At 34.0% G+C, this 26,068-nt stretch overlaps 4 protein-coding genes across 7 annotated transcripts; all 4 read right to left on the bottom strand.

The window, feature by feature from the left end:
- Nucleotides 1–5,783: 5,783 nt before the first annotated feature.
- LOC120071487 (transmembrane 9 superfamily member 9-like) lies at nucleotides 5,784–9,155 on the bottom strand. The gene is made up of 7 exons (XM_039023801.1): nucleotides 8,876–9,155; nucleotides 8,244–8,408; nucleotides 8,041–8,150; nucleotides 7,846–7,954; nucleotides 7,631–7,743; nucleotides 7,375–7,525; nucleotides 5,784–7,267 (listed from the first exon to the last, which is right to left on the bottom strand). The coding sequence occupies exons 1-7, from the start codon at nucleotides 8,984–8,986 to the stop codon at nucleotides 6,110–6,112; spliced, it is 1,917 nt and encodes a 638-aa protein (XP_038879729.1). The 5' UTR covers nucleotides 8,987–9,155; the 3' UTR covers nucleotides 5,784–6,109.
- Nucleotides 9,156–10,694: 1,539 nt separating this feature from the next.
- Nucleotides 10,695–13,636, bottom strand: LOC120070546. 4 transcript variants are annotated; one of them, XM_039022338.1, is made up of 8 exons: nucleotides 13,266–13,635; nucleotides 12,829–12,870; nucleotides 12,110–12,192; nucleotides 11,909–12,010; nucleotides 11,587–11,801; nucleotides 11,251–11,345; nucleotides 11,067–11,174; nucleotides 10,695–10,954 (listed from the first exon to the last, which is right to left on the bottom strand). In XM_039022338.1, exons 1-8 carry the CDS (start codon nucleotides 13,405–13,407, stop codon nucleotides 10,920–10,922), a joined length of 822 nt encoding a protein of 273 aa, XP_038878266.1. In that variant the 5' UTR covers nucleotides 13,408–13,635; the 3' UTR covers nucleotides 10,695–10,919. The 4 variants fall into 4 exon arrangements, with proteins under 4 accessions (XP_038878266.1, XP_038878264.1, XP_038878265.1 ...); XM_039022336.1 differs by having other exon boundaries at nucleotides 10,695–11,174; nucleotides 13,266–13,629; XM_039022337.1 differs by lacking the exon at nucleotides 12,829–12,870 and having other exon boundaries at nucleotides 10,695–11,174; nucleotides 13,266–13,636.
- A 3,559-nt stretch (nucleotides 13,637–17,195) lies between these two features.
- Nucleotides 17,196–20,993, bottom strand: LOC120071353 (probable WRKY transcription factor 32). The gene is made up of 5 exons (XM_039023580.1): nucleotides 20,543–20,993; nucleotides 20,405–20,454; nucleotides 18,780–19,486; nucleotides 18,500–18,658; nucleotides 17,196–17,936 (listed from the first exon to the last, which is right to left on the bottom strand). Exons 1-5 carry the CDS (start codon nucleotides 20,814–20,816, stop codon nucleotides 17,579–17,581), a joined length of 1,548 nt encoding a protein of 515 aa, XP_038879508.1. The 5' UTR covers nucleotides 20,817–20,993; the 3' UTR covers nucleotides 17,196–17,578.
- A 1,781-nt stretch (nucleotides 20,994–22,774) lies between these two features.
- LOC120071711 (eukaryotic translation initiation factor 5A-2) lies at nucleotides 22,775–26,068 on the bottom strand. The gene is made up of 5 exons (XM_039024092.1): nucleotides 25,770–26,068; nucleotides 23,717–23,839; nucleotides 23,556–23,612; nucleotides 23,315–23,389; nucleotides 22,775–23,211 (listed from the first exon to the last, which is right to left on the bottom strand). Exons 1-5 carry the CDS (start codon nucleotides 25,890–25,892, stop codon nucleotides 23,107–23,109), a joined length of 483 nt encoding a protein of 160 aa, XP_038880020.1. The 5' UTR covers nucleotides 25,893–26,068; the 3' UTR covers nucleotides 22,775–23,106.

Raw genomic sequence — 26,068 nt, forward strand, 5'->3', positions numbered from 1 at the left:
GAAAATTCTCTAACTGTCCGAACTCCATTGCTGAAGGTTTCCTTCGTTATTTATAGAGCTTCGGGGTGAAAGGCGGCTTCTCTCTTATGATTGCACTGATGGGATGGTTGTAATTCTTTGACTGATACGCCGAATATTTGTCACCGAAAAGCTTAGTGTACTTGCTATAGTAGACCGTTAGCGGCTTGTCAACTTAATTTGAACTCGACCGTCATCAACTTTCTGTCCCATCATGATTAACTATGCTTTTCACCCAGATGCGCCCACCAAGTTGCGTCGGCTCTATGCGAAAATCCTTCTTGAGCAGATGTTTGCAAGCAAAAATCACCGCAAAGCCTTGCGGTAACGCTGCGCTCGACCGTTGCTTTCTTGTGATCGCACTTTTCGCTTTGTGTCAATGCATATTCTGCACAAAAATACAAAAATCGACTGTTTTTATGCGATGAACGCATGCAACCGCAATGTTACAAGCTTAATACTTTTTGGACGTAATCTTATATATTTTACCAACGCAAACCTGCATTGTTTAATAACTTAGCACAGTAATATTCAGTTATACAGTGATATGGGTTGTAGTGGATAGACTCACTAAGCTAGCGCACTGGGAGGTCTACGTTTTCAATGAATAGGTGGGTGCAACTGTATATAAAGGAGGTGGTAAGATTACATGGGTGCTGATGTCTATTGTATCTTGCAGAGATCCTCATTTTACCTCTAGCTTTTGGAAGAGCCTTCAGACAGCAATGGGTACTCGGAGATTTCAGTACAACTTTTCACCTCAGACTGATGGTCAAACTGAGTGCTTGAATCAAACATTAGAGGATATGTTGCGCGCTTGTGCATTGGAATTTTCAGGGAGTTGGGATTCTCACCTACGTTGATGGAGTTTGTATATAATACTAGTTATCAACCCACTATCGGTATGTCACCATTTGAAGCCCTGTATGGAAAGAGTTGTAGGTCTCTCGTTTGTTGGAGTGAGATCGGTGAACGAAAATTATTGGGAACCGAGCTAGTTCGGATTACAAACGAGGCAATGCTGAAAATTAGAACTCAGATGCAAACAACACAAAGTAGACAGAAAATTTACGTCGATGTTAGGTGTAAGGACCTTGAATTTGAGGTAGGTGACAAAGTATTCCTAAAGGTAGCTCCTACGAAAGGTGTTCTAAGGTTCGAGAGAAAGGGGAGGTTAAGTCCACGTTTCATTAGACCATTCGAGATCCTAGAATGGATCGACCTATGGCTTATCACTTAGCCTTGTCACCTTCTTTTTCTGCGATTCACAATGTTTTTCATGTATCAATGTTAAGGAAATATGAGTTAGACTCATCCCATGTGGCAGTCTTCGAGTCCTTACGGTCAAATGAGAACTTAAACTATGAAGAGAAGCCTATATGAATCCTTGCGAGAGAAGTGAGAGTTTTGTGCAAAAAGGAGATAACACTTGTAAAGGTTTTATGGCAGAATCACCAGTTTGAGGAGGAAACATCACAGTATCCAGAGCTTTTCTAGGATTAGAACTTTCAAGGATAAAAGTTCCTTAAGGAGGGTATAATGTAACAACCCAAATTTTCAGGAAAATTTTATTTAATTGTCTTGTCTTATTATGTAAGGATTGAGACAAAATTGAGTTATTGTGTTTAAATAATTCAATTGTTAATAAGTATGGCAAGAAACTAAGGGTGGTTTTAATTTAATTGAAGGGTTGGTTTTTATTGTATTTTTTTTATTGAAATTATTTGGAAAATATTTGGAAAAGACTTCCTTGATTAATAAAAAATTCTTTTTGGGCTTTAATTTGAGAAGTAAGAGAAAATTTTATATTTAGGAAAAGTATAGGTTTGGAAGAAAGAAAGGAAATTAAGAAAAGAGAAAAAAAAAAAGGTACATAAAAATATAATATATGTATTTTTTTAGGAAAAAGAATTAGGGTTTTAAAGGATATATGTATATATATTTAAGTTACGGTTGCTTTGGGAAGCGCACTAAAGAGAAAAAAAAAAGGAAGAATTATAGTCACATGAGCCCCTCCCCCCCCCCCCTTACCATCCTCATCACTCAGTCGTCGCTCGTCGTTGTCCCTCCTCTAGTCGGTCACATCGTCGTCGTCTCTCCTCCGGTCGTTCACATTCGTTGTCCTCAACTCCCAGTCGTCATTAGTCGTTGAAACGTCATTGGAGTCTTCCCTTGCCTCTTGTCATCCCAGTCTTGGCATTTGGTTAATATTTGGGTTTGGTTCTTGATTACCCAACAATTTGTTAGCTTAAAAACTCTTGTTCTTGGTGTTTGAAGGTTAGATTAGAGTTTTGGAAGGTTTTGGGGTGCTGTCTAGTGAGTACAGGATTGATTTTAACAAGATTTTGATAAGGATTTGAGTTTTTTTATCGATTGGAGTGTGAAGGATGCTATGATTTTAGTTTATAATTATTAATTGTGGCCTACTTTCAGGTTCGATTGTTCGATTGAAATTTTGGAGTGGTTTTGGAATAAACCACGTGTAGGTAACTGGTTTATGTTGGGAATGTCCTAAAACTTCCAGTTCGTAATTTTGGAAACATATTCTATTTATCAATAAAAGTATTGTTGAAGTTTTTTTTTCAATAAAAGTATTATTGAAATTTCATTATGTTATAAAATCCAATAAACGAACCCATGGCTATAGTATGAATACTTTAACTTTATGTAGAGGCATAAGAGAGGATCAAGTTATAGTATATAACCTAAAAGATGATCAAGTTATAGTATATAACCTAAAAGGTCTATAAGTAAATAGATGAGATTGGGTACCTCATCTTGGGGACACTATGGATGCGGCTTACTTTGTATACTGATACAAATGACGTGATTCTGAAATCGTTCATGTGGATCATGCGAGTGGGGGCATCCTATGCAAAAGACGTTTGCATAAGACCGAACTATGAAATAGTCACTTTTCTTTATAACGATCATTTTCTGTTAAAACTGACTATTTCAATTTAATGACCTAAGGTAACTCCATCTTAATCCTGAGCTAACTATGAACTCCTGTTTATTCAGGATTATCCTTTGATCTGAGTAGGTGAAAATAGTTTAACAGCACTACTCAATAAGCCTCCCATTTTGGGGATAAAACCAGATAGATAGTTGGAGACATAGTCCTGCAAGAAGGAATTCACTCCTACCCAATTTAGGGTTAGCAGATAGGTTATTCCCTTAAGTACTGATTCTTGGTTTTGAACAAAGGGGCCCTGCCCTCTCATGGCCGAGAAGGATATGGTTTATTAGTTGGACTATAAATCAATTGTTCGATAGAGGATCAGTGGAGACTTAAGGAGTAAGATGTATTTATAGGGGTAAAACGGTATTTTTAACCTAGCTGTAGATATGAACAACCTACAAAGAATCGACATACTGATTATGGTTAAATCGAGTGGACAGAAATATATCTATAGTGAGGAGAGTGCAACTATCGAGCTATAGTCGTATGTCTCGGTAGTTAACGAATATTGATTATTTCGGATTAAAGAGTATAACCGATTAATCTCAAATCGTTGAAGCTCATGATCTGTAGGTTCGTAAGGTCCTTTTACTAGCTCGTAAAAGATTAAACCTTTGATTAGAAGATTGAGTGAATTTGAAGTGTTCAAATTTCTATTTAGGGTTTGAATTTGAAATGTTCAATTTCAATTTAGGGTTTGAATAATTATATTTGATATAATTAACGTTTAATTTTGTTGAAATTAAACATAATTGGAGAGTTCAAAATATTTAAATATTGATTACATGAATATGATTCATGTTTAAATTAGGTGTTTTATTAATTTAATATTTGATATTACATTATTATTTAATTAATTATTTAAAATTAAATCAATTTCCATTTGTTAAATTCAATTTTCCAGAAATTAAAATTTCGTTTGATTTAATTTAGAATTAAATCTAATTAAAAATATTGTAAAAAATTTTAGTTAGTGGATTTGTCCCAAAAATGAGATTCTGAATGGATTAATCTATATTTTAACATCTTGTCTACTATCTAAGTGTTTTGAAGTGTCAAGAGGCTAAATCAATAAGTGCTTATATGTATTTGTTGAATAAATAATTTCGATTTTTGAAATTGAAAGAAGAGAATTATGAAATTTTGGAAATTTCAAGAGAATTTCTTCTAACTCTCAAACCCTCTCCATATTCACCCACATTCCTTCTCAATTATGAGTTCCACCACTCAATTCAAGGTTGCGAATAGTATGATTTGTTGAATAAACATGTTTTATGCTCAAATTAAGTGTAATTAGAGTACTTAATGATTCTGTTAACTTCCGTTTTATGCATGTCTACTCTATCATTTTTTTAAAAAAGTTAAAGTTATGGTTTAGAAATTGAAGCTAAATGTTAAAAATTAATTTATGATTTGTGCTTTAGGATTTGATTCAAATTGTGTGGGATCTAGACGGGTTGGCTTGCTTGAATAACAACGTTTAGGCCTAAATTCAGGTAAGTGATTTACTATCGGTTCGCCCTTGAACCCCAAATTGATGTTAGGATTGCGAATGCACTGTAGGCATGTTTCTGTTGTGATGGAATATTCTTCTATGGTTGATTGTTATTCAATTTTTAGACTGTTTAGGAAACTCATGAGTTATGCTACTATGATCATTACAATATGTCATGGCTTGTTATGAATTTGGACGATGTATGTTTCATGTCGGATTGATGGTGATAGTTAGCACCCCTATCGGATTGTATTCATCCCCTGAGTATGTTTCAGCATCCTTATGGGATCACCACCCATGATTATGTTATTGTCTCTTCGGAGTCACTTCCTATGAAAGTGTGCCTTTGAGTTCACCCCTTAAGCCTATGTTTATGCCTATGTCTGGATGCACACTTTTGTCTTGATAGGGATACTAGCCCGTATACCTTGTGAGCCTAGTAGTGGATCACTTATTGGGTATTTTTATGCTCACCATTTTCCTTTTCTTTTTTTTTTAGGTAAAAAAAAGGATAGAATGGCGAATGAAAGAAGAATCCATGAACGAGCCTTGGAACTTGACAATGCTTCCGCACATGTTTTTCTTATGTTTGCAAGTTTTAACTTTTAAATTAAACTTTTAAATTCTTTGAATATTTCACTCGATTTTTTTCTTTTTATTTAATTTATTTTAAATTAAAGCTAGAGGTAAAGATTTTATTTTATTCTATTATATTTTATTTATTTATTATTATTATTATTTATTTATTTATTTTTATAGTTATTATAATAAAGATTTGTTTTGTTCTTTGATTTTAGTGAAATTCATTTATACATGCATACAATAGCGATTCGATTCATTGATTTATAATTTAGGGTTTGATGTGAAATGTCTAAATTTTTGTTTCTATGAAATGAGTCTACATGCTACCATTGTACACCTTTAGAAAAATAAAGATACATACAATACAACAGACGTCAGTGCTAGGATTGAAGGGCAATTCAGACATTACGTATGTTCTGCTCTTTGATTTCTCCATTTTCGATTCACTTCACCCGTTACTTAGAGCTCTCATGGACTGCCACTTATTGTGAAAAACATGCTACAGTGGCAGAAAATACACTCAAATCATAGAAGTACAACTTTAATGTTATTCTGTCATTCCAAACAGATTCTAAAACCAGATGCCCGCACTAATGTCGGATTATTAATGCTACCTACAAGAAGCATGGAATCGTTTTTCTAAGTAAACTTGACAAAAGATGCAGACAAAATGTCAACTTGAACATGGTTCGAACTGTGAAATATAAAAGGGAAAGAACAAGCAGGTGAAGCACATGATTTTTTGTTTCCTCCATTACTATCATAACAAGGGAGTACATCGGAACTGTTGCTTACACAATTCTCTCCAAAGTCTCCTATTGAGCAGTAAAAGAACATAACAAAGGGCCAATGAACAAGAAAAGTAATAACTGGAATCTCCAAAACAGCCTGTACTAATAAAGATTCAAAAGAGAAAAAAAGAAAAAAGAAAAATTAAAAGCCGCTTCTAAATCCAAACAATTTCCATTTTCCTATCCCAGAGTGAGCCTCTTCTTCCTCCTTTGCTACATGAACAAAAACTTTAAAAGTATTTAACATATTTCTCCAAGAAATCAATCAATTTTCACCGAGGAGTAGATGAGTCTTGTGAACCAGAAACATGCGTAGAATCCAATTGTACCAGTCAGCACAAAGAAAGCATATGAACCAATCAGCATATACCCAAAGTACAACATCCCCGACACCGGCTTCGTTATCTCGAGCTTTGTGAAGAAGTAGAAGGCAGCATAGAGGAAGAGGTAGAGTGCAGAGGAGCCTGAAGTCAGGTATGATCTCCACCACCAATGGTAATCCTCACTGCACAGTTGGAAGTAGCAGAGCACAACTGTGATCTCAGCGCAAGTGACTATCAGGATGAGGAACACAATGAAGAGGAAACCAAATATGTAGTAAAATTGGTGCAACCATATGGAGGTGAGGATGAAAAACAGCTCAATGAAGACTGCCCCAAAAGGGAGTATCCCTCCAATGAGTACAGAGAAAGTAGGGTTCATGTACCAAGCTTGTTCAGGGATCTGTCTTGGGATCTTGTTAGTCTTCACAGGGTCTTCAATTGCTGGCTTCTTAAACCCAAGATAGCCACCTACGAAGACGAGAGGAACCGAGATACAGAACCATAAGAACACCAGAGCAAACATGGTTCCGAATGGCACTGCCCCAGAGGATTTCTCTCCCCAGATTAAAGCATTCAAAACAAAGAAAATGGAGAATATTGTGGCAGGAAACATGAAAGCTGTTTTCAGTGTGATCTTCTTCCACTCTGTTCCCTTAAACATCCTGTATAGACGAGCAGAAGTGTAGCCAGCAAAAAGGCCCATAAAGACCCAGAGTAGGAGCATGGCAGTCATTAAACCCCCTCTGTTCGAAGGGGAGAGGAAACCAAGAGCAGCAAATATTATGGTGACAAGACTCATGCCAAAAAACTGAACACCTGTGCCGACGTACACGCAAAGTAAATCAGATTTTAATGGAGGCCTGAAAACATCACCATGGACCAGTTTCCAACCGGTCTCTTCTTGAGCTTCTTCTTGGGTCTCCAATTGATTATATTTAGAAATATCACGGTATAGTGTCCTCAACATAATCATGGCCACCATACCCGAGAGGAAAAGGACAATCATCAAGGAATTAACTATAGAAAACCAGTGAATCTGATCATCAGCCATCAGAAGATAGGTATCCCACCTTGATGCCCATTTCACATCACTTTCCTAGAACATTGAAGTGGTGAGAATTAGAGGGAGGAGGGGAAAAATAGCAAGCACTTGACAATAAAGATGCACATAAAATTCTATATATGGATTGTATGGCAACTGACCACATACTCCACATCATAAGTAAAGATGATTTCATTCTTCTCTTCAACTTCTTGAGGAGTCTCAGAGTTGGTAACCATACGTTTTGCATGTGGATCACAGGTTGTCAATCGGGTAGTTTCAGTCCAAGAATCTTCATATGCATGCTTCACACTAAATCATACAATATATCAACCAAATTATATAGCTGAGCAATTGCTATCTAAAAGTGGAAGACTAGAAAAATGCTACTCAAGGAAGCAAAAACAGTAATAGAACCTGTATGGTTTGACCTCAAATCCTACAATCCTCGACAACTCAGTTATCAGATCCTTGTGAATCTTGACCGTGAAGGTCAAGTGGTTATAGATAAAATGCCTTTCCTCTTTGCTCTGCAGAAATTAAACATATATATATTGATTTATCAATCTAGAATATAGATTACATGCATAAAGATGTCAAATTATCCACATTCTAAACATATCATAAGATACCCCAGCGTACTGTCCTCTGAGACCAACATGAAAACCATGTTGATATACAACTGAAGATTCCTGATCATTCCTTTGTATGGGAAAAACAAGAGGAAGATTGTCCAGAATCCTGCATATATGACAAGGGAAGTTACCAAAATAAACTATAAGTTAACATCAAATCAATATGTCTAGTCCTTCAAAAGGATGCCTTACATGTTCACCCGATACTCGTCGTCTATCTTTTCCTTGAAGTCCTTTGCCATTTTACCATCAAGAACTATGCGACAAAGAATAGTACACATCTCTGGTTCCCTCATTTTAAACTGTGAGAAACAATAATAAATACTGTTAGAAGTTAAACTAATAACAAAAAGGAAAAAATATGACTGAGAAGGTTGCTTATAGTTATAGCATACCTCGAAAGGAGAGTTCTCTATACGATCACCACGAAGAACTTCTCCAAGATTCTCAGCACTATCAAATATTTGCTTTGGACGACAATAAGGGAGGGAATAATAAGAGTAAGGAAGCTGCGTCTTAATGGAAGTCAATTTGTTTACTTTTACCCTCAGAACATCTCCCTGCACCAGTAAAAGAAATAACACTAAGCTGAATTTCATTACCAGTCTCAACAGAAAAACATGATTTGCCATCTCATCCTACAAGGAACAGAGACTCAATGCAATACTGAAATGGAATCACAATTCACACACGTAATGTTCTCAGTAATTTGATAATTTCGTACCCATTTCCAGTTTGGTAGTCCCTAAAAACTTCATTTCCAGTTCAAAAGATTAAGCAGTTTCGGTTAAAATTCAACAACCGACAGAGATTACCAAGGAGAAATCAAATACAAAAATTAAGAAACCAAAAAGAAAACGAAATTACAGATTTTTCAACCACCCTAATGGCAAGAAAAAGCATTAACGCCCAATAATCACATGCAAACGCAAGATCTGAAACCCAAGAACGAAAACGATAGATAAACAAAGAGACAAGATCAATTAAAAGCTCGATTGAATCAAAACGAGATGCAAAGTGAACAAACCTTATGAAAGTCCTGGGGAGCCACACCAGGGAGATAGAAACAGGAAGCACGAAGGAAAAGGAAGAGACATGCGGAGATCCAAAGCAGGAACACGAAAGGCCCTCTCGCCATGGCTTAAACGAGAGATCTAAAAGCCAAACCAGATCCAAAAATTTCTTAAAAAACCTCTTCCCCCTCTTTCAGAGAGAGTGTAAATCGCTGGTTTTGGGTGCTCTCTTCGTTACCTTACACGAGGAAGAAGAAGAAAGAAGAAGAAGAAGACGAATAATTACTGTTCTTGCCCGAAGCCGAGTGAGTTATAGAAGACGGTGCAGCCATCGGGCATTCATGACCGTTCGATCTTCTTTTGTGGCCATAACGTGCGGCCTAGATTGCAATATCAACCAATCGGGTTTTGATTAAGCGCACATTCACTTAAATTTTTCTAAATTATTTTGTGAACTGTATGATTCATTTTTTCCGTCAAATTTGGTAACAATTTTTTCTTTTTTTAAAAAAAAATAATAATTTGCAATTGAAGCAATGTTTTTGATTTTATTGATAGTGAGACAGTTTGTTCTTTATCTATTGGAGATAACATTTTAAGAAATTGATTGTTTGGGTTCAATTAATTTAAGCACCCATTTTGAAAGTAGGTTACATTATTAAAAAAACGACAATGAAAACTTATGTGGATCGTTTTGATTGTATCATTCAATTTTAAAAGTTTCACTTTAAGTATTAAAGTTTGAAGTTTGTTTCTAAATAAATCTTGTAGGCTTTTATTGTCAAATATATATAGATGGAAAAAACTTGTACATGTGAACCTAAATACACACATGAAAAATAATAATAAGAAATAAGAAATACTCATTAAATATTTGACAATATATGGGATGGGGATCGAACTTCTAACATATTTGTGAACTTACATATTGTTGTTCTTTCATTAAATTTACTTTTAGTATGTATTTAGATTTCTACATTTAAACCATACATAAACTTATACACAAAATTTGCTATTATGAATTTAACGATAAAAACATTTTGTGATTGTCTTTAAAAAAAATTAAGGGTTAAAAATGAAAATTTTCACTTCTTGATTTTGATCAATTGAGTCTTGCTCAAATTTTCTATTTTATTTTATTTTTTAGAAAAAAGTAGTAGACATTTTAAATATTTTATTTAGTAGGTCTTAAATTTTTAAAAACTATTTTTGTGTAACAAGTCTTTGAATTTTAATTTTTTTAAAAAATTACAAAAGATTTGTATCTTATAAGATGTTTGACCTTTTAATTTTACTTCCAATAGATCCCTAAGTTTTAAAATTGGTCAAATATTAAAGGAATATATTGTACGAATATATTAAACAATCTATTGACTTGTCTTCTTTAAAGTTTATGAATCTAAATCTAAACTTATATTTTACCCCTCTGAAAAAATACATGTCAAACCTATCGAGACTATATTATTGTGAAACTTATGCTAGACCGTTGTCCTTAAATAGGTCATTCTTTATGGATCTCCTCACATTTTTCTTTTATTTTCTTTATTTTTATGTTTGATTGATTTTATATCACTTTAAATCTAAATTTCATTCCAAAATATTAATGGACTATTTAAATGACAATACTACTACATCTGATACCAATTCTAACAGTGTTAGCAAACACAACTTTGTAAATTTTAGTTTCATACTACAATTTTTTGCTTTTCTATTGATTATCATTCTACTTTTTCTCATATAGAACTGAAACCTCACTGGCCACAATCTGGTAGATATTGGTCATTAAAGAGGTCAATTCAGCGAAGAGGAAATCAACAAGAGTATATGGCATACATTATTGAAACAACTTCTTAACATTGAAGAAAATTTGATACAACTTTGAACTCTCTCAGCAGCAAACTAATACTTGTGGCCATTTTGAAGTAATTCAAGTGTCATTTGAAGATTATTATACAGTGTAAAACGGTACACAAAACTTACTGCTATAAACATTTCCTTTAGATCATTTAGAGCTTAAACAGAGAAAAATGGAGAATTCTGAGTTATAACAAATGGTGATCAAGAGCTACTCTTCAGATGTTGTTTCAAGCATTCTGACCGTACGAGGAAGCATGAATTCGGCAAACAAAGGGTAGTGAGATGACGGGTAAAATCCATCGATATTATCATTCACCACTTCACACAGGACAGGGATTAAAGATCTACCTCGGAAAAGAATCCAATCTACATGTAGATCTTGAGTCTGACGATCCCAGCAAAGGCAAAGCGCTCTAAGAATCAACTTGAAAAACTCGAAAGCTCCCTGTTTGTCACCTGAAATGAATCTCGCAGAGTCGGGCAAAGGTTGAACAAGCTCCTAAGCAAGTTATGGCTGAGCTAAATTGCATACCTTTGAAACCATGATAAGTTCGAATAAGAGAAACATTCTTCCTCGCCCGAGCAATTGCCCATGTATCTCTCATGTCCCCCACTGCACCCTTTTCTCTGCCAACAAGAAAGAGAAGCCACAAAACAATCTAGATTTAAGAAGAATGAGTTTGGTAACTGAATACAAAATCTACAATGATATGTCCGCTGATTAAGAAAAATGAACTATGTGAGCTAATAAGGCTGATTAAGACAGAAAAAGTTTCTCTCTCCTAGCCACAAATGAGAACCTATAGGATTGAACACACTACCCAGGCTGCACAGTTACTAATTAGAAGACACTGTTTTTTTCGATTACCTGGATCTCCCAAGAAGAAAACGACCGGTAGTTGATTCCTTTTCGGTGTTGAAACCTCCACAGTATATAACAGGCAAGCTAGGCGGTAAGGATGCAATATGCTGCCATGTAAGCAAAGCACTTCGTCTGCGGGCACGAGGGTTGAGCTCATCCATCTTCGTATTTACTATCTGAAATGAGAACCCAGGAGGCTCAACTCCTTTCAGTTGGAATGTGTGGGCATCGCGTCAAGTTAACAAATAACACAAGGTTCTCCATACAAAGGCAAAAGGATATGTTAAAATGCAATGAAAGATAATTTGTAATGAAATCTCAAGGATATCGCCCAAGTTGCAATATGTGGAGCAATCGAACCCCATGACATGCTTCCTGGGACAGAAGGTGATTCCGACAACCAAAATGTGCCACCTTCTAACAGCTCTACCTTTTTAACAGAGGAAAGAAATAGCAAAGCAGAAAAATCGCTCCAGATTACCAGACTTGAATTAGAACAGATGCCAAATCAGAGTAAGCAATCTGATACCTTCTCCTTGTCATAAAAGATTGTGCAGTGTTCATCTGAATCGTCATGGGCTCCTTTTCTTGAAATTCCAAATTGGTCATAGCCTAAAAAATATTTAATACATCAAAATTAGAAGCTAAAAAGATAATACAGACACAAAAGATAGAAACCTAAGAAAATATCCATATGATTATAAGATTTTGCATTATGGTTGTTTCTTTCTTCACCCCATTACTGTCTTCCACAGTTTTATATGGGGAAGCAAGTTTCAGTTCCCATGACAAGCTTAGCTTAGGCATTTGCCGCCTCAAATTGAAGCATTCATTGATCATGAGTCAGTTTCATAAGGCAGCCAAGGACTCCGAAGTTGATACTAATCTTGTCAATTTAATGAGCATCTTATAGTGATTAATACTGTTAAAACCTCAAAAATTGGTCAGCAATCAACCTGTAATTTCATTCGCATCAGAAGATTAATCATCGAAAATCTTATAATTTGAGCTTCACCAAATTCTTCTACCAGGTAACCAATCAGTGAGGAACTTCTTTGAATCGTAAAAAAATCTAATACTTTTTTGCCATCACGGGCTTATTGAAGTTATCCTCCATCCAATATGTTAAAATTTTCAATTTCTATAATCGTAAGTTCATCGTTGAACATATAAAAAAACTTCTTATTTCATAGCAACAATAACAAGCCTATATATAAGTTTACAAATAATCTCAGTAGAAGCACATACCAGGCAAGCCCTGCTGAAGAAAATCCAACTGAGATTTCACACCTAAACTCATTAAGGAAAAGAAATGAAGGAATCAGAGAGGCAAATGGTAAGAGGTCATTAATTTCTTCCAAATCAAATGTATTGAACTCAATCATTAAAGTAGCGCCCCCCGCCCCCACCCCCTACCCCACCCCAAAAAAAAAAAAAGGAAAAAAAGCTCCATCAAATGTCTACTCAATTGGAGCTTCCGAGCAAACTAACCCAGGCCATACTCAAAACTCAAGCAAAATCCTACAGAACCAAAAACCCACCAGCAAAACTCAAATCAACGACGACCCAGATGAATTATTGCGAAAAAATCACACCACGGATCAAGATCCACAAGCATTGAAAGAATCAAACTTGAAATTCCATAAAGTAGAGTAGCAGAGCAGTAGAAGAAAAGGCAGGTATACCTTGTTGAGTGCAGAGAATCGCTGGAGAATAGCTAGTGATGACACTGATACATAAATCCCTTCTTTTCTCCCATGAATTTGAACTCTCTGGTGGTTGATCGTCGTGGAGATTGAAGGACATTACAGTCAAAGTACAACTCATTTTTCTCCAGAATTTCCTCCTCGATTCCTACTTTTCCTTGAACATTGATTCTAAACCTAAAAAGGGATCAGCAATCAGCAGTATCTATAACCTGTTGGTACATTCCATCCTTCTGAAACGAGTTAAAGAATCAGTAGTGGCTGAGCTTAAACTTTGAAGAGAGGGAGAGAAATCCTTATTTAATTTGATCATGTCTGGAAGGGCACTGGGTTTTGACGACGCACGTGAGAGTCCCACAATTCGATGCCTGGATCACGTGATTAATCTTTAATCGATTAAACCAACAATAAAGTGATTATATATGATTGAGATTTTGTACGTAATAATATTTTTTTAAAATAATATTATAAATTTATTAATATATGTTCCCATTTCAATTTTGAATCAAGATTTGCAATTATTGAGATATAGACACCATATCAGAAAGAGAGTGAATTTTTACCTTTCTATTATAAACACATTTTTTTTTACTTATAAACGTTTATTTAAACACTTAAAAGTGAATCCAAATACTTATTAAAATTATAGATCAAATATTAAATATTTTTATATTTAAATAATATTATAGTAAATGTTCATGTATATTTTTTTTTAAAAAAATGTATATTTCGTTTTGGGTCGTTTCAAATATAATAAAATAAACCAATCTATTTAAAAATAATAAAATGACACTAACATTGATAGATGTTCATTAATATCTATCATTGATAGACAATGACATTTTACTATTTGAAAATATTTTGAATGGTTTTATTATTTAAAACAATCATACTTTCATCATTATAAAAATATTTTAATTAAAATATAAGGTTGCTTCGAATCATAAAAACTATGGGTTTGTTTGGTAATCATTTGATTTTTTTTTTTTTTTTTAAAAAAAAAAACTATATCTATTTTCTCTAAACTTCTTACAATAGCATGTATACCTGCATTTATGTTTTGTTTGGACAAGCATTACATGAGATTTATAATTTTATCAAATAAACCTCTAAACTTACGTAAAAGAATCAATTCAGACTCTCAATTAAAATTTCTTTGAAAATTATCCAGAAAAATTATAATCGTCCATTTTATTAAATCGACATTTGAAGACATTCACACGTGTAATAATGGATGCATTAAATTTTAAAAAAAAAATCCTAATAAAGGTTCTAAATTGATTCACTTCTAACAATTTAGAAGTTTAATTGAAAATTAAGGTCCCATTTGATAACCATTTGATTTATTGTTTTTATTTTTTAAAAATAAGTTTATTTCATCTATATTTCTTACGATGATTTGCATCTTTCTTAAATACGATGGTTTAATTCTTAGTCGAATTCCAAAAACAAAAATAATATTTTTTGAAAGGAATTTTTTTTAGTTCTCAAATTTTGACTGTTTTTTAAACCATTGGTAAAAAGTAGATAACAAATGAATAAATTTGGGGTGAAAGTAATGTCCACAAACTTAATTTTCAAAAACAAAAACAAAAAATAAAATGCTTACCAAACGGGCCTAAATGTCTTGCACAATATTTTTCAAATTAAATCTAAAGAAAAGTGTAAATTGATATATTATGAAAATTTATAATTTAAATGGATGCAATTATTAGTTCCTGATTTACATTAATACAACCCAAAAATTTAGGGTGTAAATTGAAAATTTTCATAACTTTTATCAAGTAAGAGTTGAATTCTCAATCAAATTTCAAAAAAGAAAAATAATTCTAAAAATTATATGTACCTTTAATTTTCAGTGCTTAGTTTGATTTAAAGATATTGGTAAGGAGCACATAACTAGGTGGAAATTTAGATGTGGATAGGGTATTTATAGATTTAATTTTAAAAAAAATCAAAATCAAATAATTATCTAACGAGACCTGAGTTATTATAAGAGTCTACTCAAATGAGGGAGAGAGAAAAAAGTGATTATTAGGATTTCGCTGATATTTTCACGTTTTTATGGATTCAAGATTGGTATGAGAAGTGGATCAATATTTACATTATATTGTAGTAAAATCTATGAAACATAAAGAAAATAAGTAACAAAGTTTTACTAATATAAATATAATATAAATTATAGACATGCTAACATATTTAAAAATTTAAAAATATATTATTAATTTAATTTAATTTTTTTTATTTTTAAATTTCTATAATTTTCTTTAAAAATATTTCTATAAATAGACTTTATGGATATTTCTATCAAAATTCGTGCATTTTTTTCATTACAAATTTTTCCTATAATTTTGACTTCATTATTTTCCTCGACATCAACGATGAAAATAAATCGTCATCTTTTTCTATTGGAGTTCGAAAAAAAAAGAGTAATAAAATAAATTTATTTAAAAAAAGAAAAGTCAATTCAAATATAGAAAAATGAATCAAAATATTTACAAAATATAACAAAATTTTAGAAATCAATGATAGACGCTAATTGATAATAGAAGTCTATCAGTATCTATCATAGTTCTAAAATTTTGTTAAATCTTGTAAATATTTTCAACAATGTCTCTTTTTTAATGCAAAATACTCATTATATTCATTGAGATTCATTGGGAAAAAAAATCCCGTTTTTCTGAAAAATGAAAGAGGTGATTTTATGAATCATAGTAGTGGCACTCAACAACTTTAATATACAGAACAAGACTTTATGCCAACCTGTATCAGCTTAACATCAAATCTAACTACAAAATTTTCTTCCATTTCAACTATTCCTTTCAAAAATCCCAACCACCTTATATTTTATGTAGTTTAATTTATTAGTTTTCAAGACTCAATAAATGATTTTTTTTTTTTTTTTTTTTTTTTTTTTTTTGCAAAGGCTAAATTAATTAATGATTTTTTTTTTTGTTGCAAAGGGTCAATTAATTAATCATTTTCCACGAACTAAAACAATTATATATTTATTCATAATCATAGATTCGTAACCCTAATACAAATATTAACAGCCACTAGCTTTAGAAATTGGAATCTTCTGATTGTCCGATGCCATTATTATTTTTTCTTAATTTTTTTAAGAAAATGGTTGAATGGAGAACGCTTAATCTTTTTTCTTCTCTCTTTATTATTTTTTTTTTTAGAAAAAAGAGTTCAATATCCTAACTTTCACGTAAGGCACCTGCGTGACACATACCATTTTCAAACATTCTCATTTATTTCCTTCATCATATCCATATTTCCCGTATTTTTAGGTGAGAGAATAAATAAATCAATATTTCTATTATGTCGTAGAAAATCTATAAGATATAGAAAATAAGTAACAAAATGTCGCTAATATAAATAATTTGACTTAATTTTTAGGTGAGAGAATAAATAAATCAATATTTCTATTATGCCGTAGAAAATCTATAAGATATAGAAAATAAGTAACAAAATGTCGCTAATATAAATAATAGATAAGTCAACTGATTTAAAAATCACAAAATATTTATTTACTAATTTAAATCTAATTTTTAAATTTGTTGTTACCATAAAGTTTCTAAAAATATCCATCGAATTTTTTTTGTAAAATCAAGAACTCGATATTTTAAACCTTGTTCAAGAAGTGAATAATATTTACTAAAAAAAATTACATTAAAAATGTAAAAATAACAGTGAAAAAACAATAAATTAACACCCCTGGTCTATAAAGTTTATAAGTTTATAAATACTACTTCTACCAATTGATTTGATTGTTATAAAACCTATGACAGGAAAAATGAGAAAAAAATCGGAAACTAAAAATCAAATAGGAGTCAAATGGGACGTAGTATTCCTATTCACAATTGTTTTCATTGCTTGACCCTATTCTCTAACTTGAATGAATGGTGATACCAATCCGAAATAATAGTCTCTCATTAATAAAATTGGAGGGGGGAAAAAGTAAGAAAGCTGCTAGGTTGTTACCAGTCTCTTCTAAAAACCAGAAATTGAACCTAACCCTGGAAAGTGGAAAGAGATGTAGCAAAAACAGTGCAAATCATCTCAGTGCCATATCAGGGAGGTGTACGTTGAAACCAAATTTACACAACTGTTACATAAATGGCTAAGAGAAAGAGGAGAATGAAAAAAGGGAGAAGGAAAAAAAAACAAAAGGAAATAGCTCAAAAATAACCAAACCTGCTAATCAAATATTTCACTCATACAGAGGCAGCCCAGCTACATGTTCATAAATAGTCCCCATAGTTACTCCTTGAAAGGCGTTTGGTTCAGCAAGGCTTGATTTCAAATCCAATGCTCAAAAGTGTTCGAGCAGATTCCATTGCCTTCTCACCCCCAAGCTCCAAGGCCTCACCAGTCAACTCTCCTTCAGCATCCACAGACCACTGTGTTGAAGAAATTTGGCTCTGGACTGCGTCGGTTTTCTTTGGTTGCGTATAGATCATGGAGACTGGCGCTGCAGCAGCTACAAGAGGAGCACTTGGTGGACCATGTCGTTTCTTCGGTACAGGCATGTCGTGATCATGAACTCCCTTGTATGTTATAATTACTGCATTTGGATTTTCTACTGCTGATTCGATATGTTTACGGACTGGACACCCAGCAGAAGTACATCGGTAGTAGTTCCTGTAATTTTTTTTATTTTTTTTTTTTGTTGGGGGGGAAGAAGAAAACACCAACATCAATATCAGACTATGCAAGGCATCAGAATATGATTTAGTAAAATATTTAGTGGGTATACGAATTAACTGGAGAGTTTTTTCCCTTTCTGCTATTAACTTGAAGATAACACATTTCTTAATTTGAGTTACTGACTTCATCTGAGGAAATATAAAGAGGGATGCACGATGATGCACAATTCTCCAAATTATGAGCATGTCACTTGATAGCAATACAATGAAATTCGATTGGTTCTTTTCACTAGAGATGAGTTAAATTGATAAACACAAATGAAATAACATAACTGGCGAAAATTCCACTTAACCGAAGTAAAATCTGATAACAGTAACCACGGAAACTAAAAAGAGCGCATTCATGTATTTAAGCATCAGCAAAATGGTCCAGAAGGAAGGAAAGTTGAGAATAACCAAGCTTATGCAGTCTTATTAAAATATTGTCTTATCTTCCATCAAATCAACCGTAAGACGATATAAATAGCTGTAAAACATAAATTATGAAAAGGTATTCACCTAGGATGAGCGTTTCCTTTCACCATTTTCTGACCATACTTGCGCCATCTGTATCCGTCACCCGAGATTCCCACATCACCTGCTGCATGCACCACAAATTTCGGTTTCTTTCCAGGTTTTAAGGGAGTACCTGAGTTTCCCGCACTGCTTTTCTTAACTCTAATTACCAGTAAGAAAACAAATCATTAGCACTACATCAGGCTTATACATGCTAAACATTATATACAAAAGTAGAAATAAGAATCAGAGCTCAGCAGCAATTCAAGATGTGCAGACTTACTTCTGTTTTGTCTCAGGTTCATCGTCATTCTCATCTTTGATTTTAAATTCATCATTTCCATCAGAGTCATTTGAATACTGTCGTTTCCTTTCAAGGACTATAGCTGTTTCCTGTAACGGTTCTTTTGAAGGCATAGGAGGATCTGAATCATTAATTACTCTTCTGGAATGTTCTGCAATGATTTTTTTAACCACGGGCTCAACATAAGGGACGAGCCTACTTTCCTTCGGGATACTAATCTTCCTAGGTGGATCATGGCTATGTTGACTCTTGTAAACAGTCCCTGTTATTTTCCCTGAGTGATCACAACATTCAATCTTCTTAGCAAAGCATTCAGAATATGTACACTTGTAATAGCTACGTGAACCCTTAGGACTCTTCACTTGCTTCTGACCGTATTTTCTCCAATTGTAACCATCAGAAGCAGGTGTCCTTACATTGGGAACAGACGATGCAGTTTTATGGTTGGAGGAATTTTTCTGGCTTGGTTCTGCCTTACATTCTTTCTGGACTTTCTTAGGTGACATCTTATGTTCAGATAAACTTGGACTTGCGGAGGATGAGATAGACTGGGTAACTGAAGTTGGTGATTGGTCTGAATCAGGTCCTTTACATGTTGACACCTGAAGCTGGCTTTCTTCTTGAACCTTATCTGTCTGAGTTGCTTCAACAGCCACAGGCTCATTGCGGGAAGATCGAGCTTGCGGCTTAAGAGATGATGAGGAAAAAAAATTAGATAGTGACGGGGCCAATATACTAAGGCATCAAATCATCCATAAGGAGCCTAGCTCTTAAATTATTGCACCACTGGATTCTGTTACTTTTACCATTATCAGAAACAAGCCATGAAGATTATAATAAAAACATGCCATAAAGATTATAACATGTACCTTAAAAAAGTTAAAAGGCTAAAAAAATCAAACTACGATCAAGCAACTAACTCTCAAATAGTTGCACCACAAACTCTATTGCTCAACAATTCTCTACTCAAGTATTCTTTTTTTGGCAGGAAACAAATATTAATGATGAAACCATAGAAGAGGGAAATGAGATATACCCATTGCACCAATGGTTTACAAGAAAGATTCCCAATTGGTGGCAAAATGCGCAAGATCATAATTACAAAAGAAATTAGAGAGGTTAAAAGTAGAAGCAAATATTCTAGATACGTCTCTTGAAGAGATTTAAGTTACAACAGATTGTTCATTTGAAATTTTCACAAATCCAGTCTTCCATGGCTCATAGAGAAAACAACGTCAATGATTAATCATCAATTTTCCACTGCCCACTGAAACGGAACATCTTAAACGCAACTTTGAAGGAGATAAATATACCAGCAATAAGTTTTGCAACAAGAACATTGGTCGTATTAATAAATGGGAAAATATGAACTTAAAAACCAGAAAGTGAAAATGCTTAAATAATATGGGGGAAGACATAAAAAATATAGCCAAAGATTTGTGTTATGCTTGATATTTGATCACAAACGACAAGTATTCATATGATAATTAATTTGACATGAAACAGCAGCCTCTTCAATCATATATTCTTTTAACAATAATCATAGCTTCCTCTCTATTGACTATATAGCTAAAGCACAGAAGAAACAAGATCGAGCTCCTTACCTTCAATTCAGCTCCTTCAAGTGACTGCGCAGCAGAATTGACAGGCAAACCTAAAGGATCAACAAGAAAACATCACCCAAAGAAAAATTCCACCAAAACCCATTACTTAAAAACAAAATAATCGACGAACGAACCTACCATCACACCGACCGTTCTCGGAGGACTGATTCATAGAAAGAACCGTTAGGGTTTCAGAACATGAACCCCTCACCACAGCTTCACTAACCGACGAACCGGTCCTCAACTCAGTCGGTTGCAACTCACTCACCACTCCTCCTCCTCCTCCTCTTTCCAACTCCACCTCCGATTCATTCTCCGAATCTTCCATTTCTTCTTCATCATCTTCCTGCCCTGCAGTAGCCGCCTTGGAGCTTCCTAGTTGGTCAGTTTCGAAGCTTTCCGGCTCCGCCATGGCCGATTCTCCTCCCTCAAAAGAGAGTAAAGTCACCCACAACTGTTGCAACTTCTTTTATAGTGTCCGAAGCAAAGCCGAAATCAAGGGCCGATTCCGAAATCGAGTTATCGGAGTCTGCGTGTTAGTGACATCGAAGGAATAGATTAGGTGAGAGAAAGAACGGTTTTTAGAGAGAGAAGGAAGCCGCTTTTAAAGTGTCTTTGACTGTAGTTGACTCAGGTAGTTTTCGTTAACGGACATCGTCAAGTAATCCGTTACTATACAGCCGTTGGATCTTGCTCAATAGTTTGATCATCGTTGGATTCTTTTAGTTGACGGTTTTTTTTTTCACGGCGTTTGTGGCCACATGGAGGCTTCTCTTTTGACTCCAATACAGTGACTAATTCCATTGTCTTAATTTAATTGTTTTTTTCATGAATGAGAATTTGTTTTTCCCAAGATTCTGTTCTTTTATTATTCTTTTACTTTAAAATTGGGGGAAAGAGTATTGTTTACTTCTTCATTACTTAGTTTTTAATTTAGGTAGACAAAGATTTTGTGCATTAATATCATAAAGGATATTTGCAACCATGTTTTTGATGAATTATTAATGACCATGTATTATTTTTTTAAAACGGACATTTTTGTGTACTATTATTTAATTTGTCTCTATTTTAATCTTTGATTAATAATAAATAAAGTAAATAATTTGAAGATAAATGTTCATCATAAGTCAACCGTTTGGTCTAGAATTATTCCTTTTAAACTTCAATTGGTAATAAATCTGCTATAGAAGCTATAAAATAATAATAAGTTGACGTCATTTTAAAATTTAAAACACAATTAGTGTTTTTCTTTTAAAACGTGAATATTTAGAAGATTAGTTGAAGAGGGCAATGTAAGAGAAATGTTAAATCAATTTCAAATGGAAAAAATTCTAGAAATTAAGATTTCGTAGAAAGTATAAGATGAACTTTGAAATGCAAAAGTGATTCTAAGCAACCTCATGGAAAAAAAATCATATCATTTTAAACTCTTATGTATACATAATGATATTGAATAATTTTGACATATATGAACCACTTTTTAACTCTATGGATAATTGAATAACTAAATATGAAATTTTATTTTATTTATTCTAAAATTTTTAAGAAATTTCAGGATGAATTAACATAATCATTTAAAAGTAATCATAGTGTAGTATTAACTATTTAATTGAAAACTTTTCTTCAAAAATCACTTCCCTAATTTTTTTATAAAATAAATTGGTCTTTTTCTCTGCAAGGAACTCAGACTCCTAAACTCTCCACAGAAAATTTCACTTCGATTCTATAAAATTTCGTAGTGATAAAAAATGAAATAGAAGCAAGAATGAGAACGAAGAAGTCCTCCCATCCCGTGGACATCTCTGTCTCTCACTATCAGTACCTTAAATATCTAAAACATATTAAATCAAACATTTATTGCATTAAATCATATAACAACATTTCATAAGATGATAAGATAGCACTATTTGATGTTTAGGATTAGGAGTAGCAGCTTGTTGGACTATGAAGATTTGTGTGGTTCAGCATCTGATCCAACTACGATATGTTGTCTGCCTTTAGGACAATAATTATAAAGCCAGTCATATCAGTTGGCCCAAGCCCTTTCACTTTTGGTTCTAGGAAACAACAGCCACTCAATAGAGATCAGCTTAAATGTTGCCTTCCCCTCGACCCGCTTTCCTGACAGTCGAGTCACTCGCCATTTTTGATAGGGTGGGTGCCTCCATACCCCTCGCATTGACTGAGATTCATTTTTTTTAGTCAATGCAATCGGCCGACTTTCCTAGAAGGAGTCGAGTACCTTCAGTAATGATGAATAAAGGTCCCACCAGGAGCCCCAGTGATGGCCACCAAAAATACATAAAGTATGCAGGGATATTAGAGTTCTATAGTCTTTGTACAAAAGAAAAAGGAGAAAGAGAGACCCAATGACCAGCACAACTGTTTTGAATAAGCAGAATCCAACATCTTAGGCAAATTTACAAGGGGATTCAAATGACATAAAACGAGAGAGAGGTTACAGATTTTATAAGTATTGTACTATATAAAATAAGAGTGAAATATATATGTAATCCTTTCAGCAGAGTGCAAGGATCTCAGTAGGTTCAACATTTCCTATATAATATTTTCCCATTGTAACAAGCTCCCTGGATGATTAAGCCTTTAAGTACACCGCTGATAATATGGTTTTATTACATATAAACATACTTGATAGGACTTTTGATGATACTGAGCCATCGGGTGTAGCCATTGTTTTGTGTTTAACTTTTAGGACCAATGTCCTTGAGAGCACAAATCTGCTCCTCTCCCATTGCAGACATGACAGTTAGTACAAGATCTTTGCCTTCTGCGAACCCATCTTTAAGCTATCGACATAAAAATAAATGAAACAATTTACAGCATTGCAGAAAGCAACACAGCAATAACTTGAAGATTTGTAAATGTTACAGTATATCATTGTTAATGTACCTGCGTAAGCAGGTTATCATCGGTGGGAAGCCTCAGGTCATCCTTGGTGTTTCCGTTTTCAGTAAGGAGACTTACCTGCAAAATTATCAAGTCAATAAATAGGCCAAGACTGCAAGGCTCCCTCCTATCTTCTTTTTTTTTCGTTAGCGTTCTCTAATCTTTATTGAAGCAATAGACAGAGAAATTGATCTAAATTTTTGTATATAAAGCAATATCGTGTAACTATATAATTAAAACTTACAAAACCATCCTCAGATATATCAATCAGCTGATAGTCAGTGCGATTAACATGGGGAACCTGCAAAGGCATAGTAATACAAGGAATTCATGCAAAGTTTCTTAGAAGAATAAAATCAGTATTTAGATAAGCAGAACATAAGAAGAGAGTGACAAAGAAATCACATCACAGTTGTGAGAAGAAGGAACAATATCTTCAAGTTTCTTCCCATTGAATATGTCAATTGCCACAAAGTGGCACTTTGCATGTCCGTGCTTTCCAGTTTTTGAAGTAGAAACTTCAACAACCTGAAATGAAGAGAGTTAGGAAAATAAAAGGCAATATAAGGCAGCATAATATGCTTGGTAACTGGCTCGAAATCATACTATTCATATTGCACATTTCAGAAAACCTTCAAGTCAAGGAAAATGGAACAATTTTTTCATGTAAGAAAAAATTTCATTGATGTATGAAATTTTCTGTGAAATTTACAAAAAAGGATGAGATATCCCTGAGGATAACAAAAGGATTTCCCAATTGATTAAAAGGGAAGCATAGATATAAAAAGCAAATAGATTAGACAATTTACATCAAGAAATAGCATGAGCATAATAAATAACGAGGTCAACACTTCAAACGGGTACTCTTTATCCGAAAAGACTTTGATTTTTCTCCTTCAAAAGAACCCAAAAGATAGCCCTACATAGTGCATCCACAGCAATGCTTTGGCTCTCCGAAAGGGGTGCCCAAACTAGGACTTGTAGGAAGAACAGGACACCACCCAAAAGCTGCACTCTGCTCCAGAAATATCAACCAAACAAACAGTGAATGAAAATGTGGTTTCGAGAATCATCATCCACTTCACACAACGTGCACCAACCAGGTGAAATGACTAATGGCATGCATCTTTGAAGGAGATCTTTGGAGTTGAAAGCTTTGTATAAAATTTCCCAAAGGAAAACTTGATCTTCTTCGGGTATTTAACTTTTCATATAGCATTGACCAAGGAAGGCTCCAAAAGGAATGTAGAGTCTCCCATGGCAAATGGAACTATAACCATGGACATCGTATCATTTGAGATTTTGATCACACAAAAAAGAAGGTGATGTGCATAGCAGAGTTCTTTCTAGAAAAGAAAAGCTTTGCTAATGCTTCAAAGACGTTTCTTTAACCAAGAAGATGTTAGGATTCCAACTAACAATAAAATTCAAAGAAACATAAAGATGGTAATATATTGCAATATCAAGAGAAGTTACAACATACCAATAGCTTTTCGAGCGGTTATCTCTCTCCCAAAGTTCCACAATGGAAACTCTCAGCAAAATGATCGACCCCCTCTAAGATGCCCAACTCCTCTTATTTATATTGAATACAGACTAGTTAATGACCCATATGTCCCAACTACTGCCACACTAATATTACCATTACCAATATATATATCCCTACTAGATAATACTCTCACAGAAGACAAATGCAGCATGAGAAATATATCCACTATTAGCATTTTAGCCTGGCATCTACCTCATAAGCCAAGTCCATCTGAATAAATTTACTAAAGACGATGCATGCACAAGCTATGGCAAACCAAGGCCAGATATTTCATATTTCGAATTCAAATTGGGTGAAATAGTTACTTGCCAATGCCATTAAAGATAAATCAACAAGTAACCCTGAAATTCATAGTCTTGCACTTACACATCAAACCCATTAAGTCAGATCTTGCATAAGCTCTTCAAAGTTTATTCCCACTGAACAAGGGGTGGAGGGATCTGAAGTTTCGAACCTACACACTTAGTTGAGTTATGCTCGCTTTGAAATCTTCCTCCTATAACCAAAAATCCTTTTATTTCAAGCAAAGGAGTTTCATCCACCATAGTTGTGTAAAATATCTTCTATGACTACTTTAAAGAGGCCAAAAGCACAAGGGCAAACCTAAATCAATCAGGGAGACCATCAATAACGGTAACAATTACCATAATCATCAGTCACAGAGTTAAAGGTTAGGGACCATATTCGAAATTAGAGAACCATCAAAGAGCCATCAAAATAAGAGAACAACCAAAAAGCCAAGGAAAAATTAAAATAAAGAATCTAGACGAGAAGCTTAAGGGGGGAAAAAAAAAAAAAAAAAAAAAAACAGCACAAACCCATTTGCATGATTAAAAAAAATAAAGAAATAAAACCAAAATTTATTCCATGGGAAGCAAATTGGAAGAAGAAGAAGAAGAAGAAGGATACCTTGCAGGGTCTGTTCTTGATTACGATGTAGCCATTTTTGCGAATGGTTCCAGCTTGTTGAGGGAAAGTCTTGGACGCTCCGGCGTCGGCCTTGGAGTCGAAGTGGTGCTCCTCGTCTGACATCGCTGCACCGTCGTTTCCCTTCTCTTATTCTCACTTTCTCTTACTCTGTGTTCTCAAATGTCCCCTTTCTGAAGACGTTAGACGACGAAGTAATCGGCTCTAATATTATTCCAGATTTTTTCAGTGGCACAAGTTCCGAATTGAGAGAGATGAAATCTTGGCCGTTGGATTAGTCC

The sequence above is a fragment of the Benincasa hispida genome, chromosome 2 (assembly GCF_009727055.1).
Source record: "Benincasa hispida cultivar B227 chromosome 2, ASM972705v1, whole genome shotgun sequence".
In the NCBI taxonomy this organism is placed as follows: Eukaryota; Viridiplantae; Streptophyta; class Magnoliopsida; order Cucurbitales; family Cucurbitaceae; genus Benincasa; species Benincasa hispida.